At 41.1% G+C, this 3918-nt stretch overlaps 1 protein-coding gene across 1 annotated transcript; it reads right to left on the reverse strand.

Moving 5' to 3' along the window:
* Window positions 1-1144: 1144 nt before the first annotated feature.
* LOC122025449 (homeobox-leucine zipper protein HOX21-like) lies at window positions 1145-2558 on the reverse strand. The gene is made up of 3 exons (XM_042584255.1): window positions 2289-2558; window positions 1859-2217; window positions 1145-1662 (listed from the first exon to the last, which is right to left on the reverse strand). The coding sequence occupies exons 1-3, from the start codon at window positions 2422-2424 to the stop codon at window positions 1327-1329; spliced, it is 831 nt and encodes a 276-aa protein (XP_042440189.1). The 5' UTR covers window positions 2425-2558; the 3' UTR covers window positions 1145-1326.
* Window positions 2559-3918: the final 1360 nt, after the last annotated feature.

The raw sequence follows: 3918 nt of genomic DNA on the forward strand, positions 1-3918 counted from the left end.
AATTTAGTCTCTATAACACAACATACTTACCAAATCATCCCCAACATAGAAAATCCTTCTTTTTACAAAAGCATCTATATGCCTAAAAAACTTAATCACAAGTGAATTGTAACTAACTCATCTAATCCTATAAAAATTAAAATTCTTCCATTAGTACTTAATTATAGCTTGCTTCATGAGCCAACACAAGAACACCAAACCGTCCTTGTGTCCCCCTTCTTGGCCATGCAAAGACTTGGTCCTTGTGCTCCCACATGAACCGCCACAGCACTCTTCACCAAGCCTTGCATCCATTGGATCACTCTCAAGACACTTCGCTATCAACACCAGTCCTTTAATTGCAAGCTCATCATTTCAGGCCTTATCTTGTGTATGATCTGTCAACTTCTTGCGTTCGGACTCATTTGTTTGGACTGTATAGGGACCTCCAATTGTTCTAAATTTTTAAGCGCCAACAGAATATGAACCTACGTGGAAGTAGATTAATTATGAACATGGTTGAGTAACTTAAGGTAAATTCGATCGACGCATTGAATGAAAATAAGCAGAAAGAACTAGGAAAATGATGGTTGAGTGATTACCAAGGATAGAGGGGATGCATGAGTGGACTGAATGATGTGTGAGCCACCCAATTCTGACTCTTGGAGGGGTGCAAGGAATTGTGTTCCCTTGAGCTGTATCTTTGACTCCGTTCCTCCTTGAACTTTTGCAAGCTTCGCAATTAATTGTCTGGTACTCCTTGCAATTGAGCCGTTTGCAGAACAGAAACTCTGAAGCTACAAGTAATCTGTGGAAGTTAATGTCTACTCTTGTCCTTGATGTTCGTCTCCTCTCAGTAATCACTCAGGTAAGGAGAAAAGTCTAGAGACGGGATGAAAATCCAATCGACTGTAAATTTTCAGCAATGGTTTCTCATGGAGTCACATGATCTGACACTGGCACTTGTTTCTACATGTCTAAGAAATCGAGTACTGTCGGGAGATGCTTTTTTACTCTCCCAGAAACACCTTTTCTGTGCATACTTTTCGGATTCCTGAAACTTTCATGAATTCAACTGTTCAATGATCAAGTTTCTGCAGTATATTCCCACGTATAAGCACAGATTTAAAGTCGACCATCTTTTTAGATCTCAAGAATGGAAAGATCTACAAGCATCAAAGATGTTTTTTTTATTTATTTCCTTACGAAGTCCCTCTCTCACAAGAAGCGACATTTTCCTACCTACATCAATGGCTTAAAACTCCGAAGATAAGTTTGCAAAACAATGTAATAAATATAACCAGTGTCAATGCAGCAGTAATTTTCACAATTCACCATGAATGGAGACTAATGGAAGCTGTGGTGGTCTGGCCATGGCCAGAATACAGATTGATCTCCCATGTTGCAGAGCAAGTTGCCGAAGCAGGTTTCTGGGGCATCGTTCTCAACCTTCGGGCTCTGTAACTCTGGCTTGCAGGAGTGGTGCAGGAACTGGTCTATCTCTGGTTGATTGAGTGATTGCAAGGAAGGCAAAATTGGGTGAGGAGGCAGTCGGTTTTCGTTTCTCGAGATGTCCAAGTTGATCTCTGAGCTGTTCTCACTTCTATTGCTGCAAGAACCTTCAGTTTCCTTGTTGAGATTGATGGTGAGGTCGGGTGTTTCTCTGCCTCTGAGTGCCAAAATCTGCACAATCAACTCTTCTTTTGAGTAAAAAGTGTTTTTTTTTTCAAAAAAAAGAAGGATTTTTCAGATCATGATTAGCCTAATCATCATGGGAAGTTCCACCAATCCACAAGAAGGAATCTTCCTCAAAAGACTCAAACTAAAACATATATATGCATGAGAAAATTAGAAGTGGGAAAGCAATTAAAAGTTGTACCTCAGCTTGAAGCTTCTTGTTTTGAACAAGAAGGGAGTCATTTTCTGCCCTGATAGCTTCAAACTGCCTCTTGAGCACATCATAGTCCTTTTCCAATTGCTTGGTCTTCCACCTCGCCCTCCGGTTCTGGAACCAAATGGCTACCTGCCTGGGCCGCAGGCCGAGTGCCTTGGCCAGCTGCACCTTCCTCTCAGGCTCAAGCTTGTTCCCCAACTCAAAGTTCCTCTCCAATGTCCTCACTTGCTCTATGTTCAGCCTCTTCTTCTTCTCCCCCACCGCCGACCCGTCGTCCGACAACTCATCCTCATTCAGCATCTCATCATAGGACATACACCTCTTCCCCAGCAACGGACTCATCCCTGTAATCATCAGAGACAACAAATTCAAGCCTCTTGAAAATTATCAAATTGCGGTCACAAATTACAAGCACCTTGGAGATTGGGTGAAAGGAAGGAATTGGAAGGGGGGACGAGGTGACTGTCTTCCTCATAGGGAGTCTGCATTTGGAACAAGAAGTTTGAGGGGAAGGAGGAGGAGGAGGAGGAGGCCATTCCATTGCAGGCCATCTGCTCCTACACAAGAGAGGAAGATGAGTCACCAAACCGGAGACATGGTTTGAGACTGAAACAAAAGAAGGATGATGATATGCTTCAGTTATAAGCTGCAAGGGGACTTCAATTAAACTTGAGAGCATGTAAAACTAGTAATTGTTCATTTCAGCATGGTGTTTCCTTTCAAATGATTGATTCAGCTTTTCTTAATAATAATCATTAATTACTACGAATTGAAATAACCTTTTATCGCACAAGACCTTGTGTTTTCCTGAGGCTATTTATAGCTGAAAACTACTACTCATTGTTAATTAGTCTACAAAATCTTTGGTCTAATCACGTCCTGATTAAACATCACATCAAGAAGGATGGACATTTCTAGTTCAATAAATAAATAAATAATAAACACAATTGGTGGAAGAAGAAAAGAAAAACTTTTTCCCAGGGAAATAAAAATAATGCAAGATGAGTGCCTCTGCTTGCCTGGTTCTTTCCTTGCAATGAGATGCTGACAGATGGATGCATTATTTTTATTGACAGAAATGAAGCAGTATATTTATATATGCTGTGGGTTGATAAGTCATAAGTGGGCATGTTGCAGCAGAACATGCAAAGAGAAACGACTATTAAGATTCTGCTTGCGTTTGTTAACCCTGGCTCGAATTTAAAACTCAACATGGTGAAAAAGTAATTGAAAATTGGTACGAACAGAATGGAAAACGCAGATTTTTTTTTTTTATCAAAATCATACACGAATAAGATAAGGATTGGAAGGTGGCACGGAAGAAGAGGAAGAAAGGCAGGAATCCAGGGATGGGTCCTGAATTAAAAGTGGGCAGTGGTTTTGCTACCTAATACACATGCAGCAGATTTCAATACCACACTCACACCCTGGAGGCCATGTAACAACCAAACTCCAAGAGAGATGGATGCTATTTTTATACTGTTTCTTTTGTGGCTCTTTTGGTGCCAAATTGCCTTTGCTTTGCCGCCTTGCACTGTCTCAGTTCATCTTTTTGTTTTAAAAAAATGCCTCCGTGACAGGCGCTGCGAGTTCTCGCAACTCCATGTTTCGACATTTCTAAGGAGACCGTAAATTTTTCTAATTCTACTTGAAAGAAATGTGAGCAGAGCATTGTGATTAGCATCGAACTGTATGTTAACAGTACTTACCTTAATTATTGAATCTATCTTATATGACCAATAAAGTGGGACCTTCTAAGTTGGGTTTGATGTCAAAAAAGTTGATTAATGTAACGGTCCAAGTTAAGGAGTCAATCCTCTGAACTAGCACGGTCGCATATCTTGGCCGATTAATTGGGCAGACTGGTTGGATCACTGGTTCGATCGGGTCCAAGTTAAGGAGTCAACCCTCTGAACTAGCACGGTCGCATATCTTGGCCGATTAATTGGGCAGACTGGTTGGATCACTGGTTCGATCGGATCCCGAGTCCTCTAGAGTTAGTGAAACATTAGGTCGTATCAGTGCTATGCCGAAATGAGTCAAGT

Source organism: Zingiber officinale, chromosome 9B (genome assembly GCF_018446385.1).
Source record: "Zingiber officinale cultivar Zhangliang chromosome 9B, Zo_v1.1, whole genome shotgun sequence".
Taxonomy (NCBI): Eukaryota; Viridiplantae; Streptophyta; class Magnoliopsida; order Zingiberales; family Zingiberaceae; genus Zingiber; species Zingiber officinale.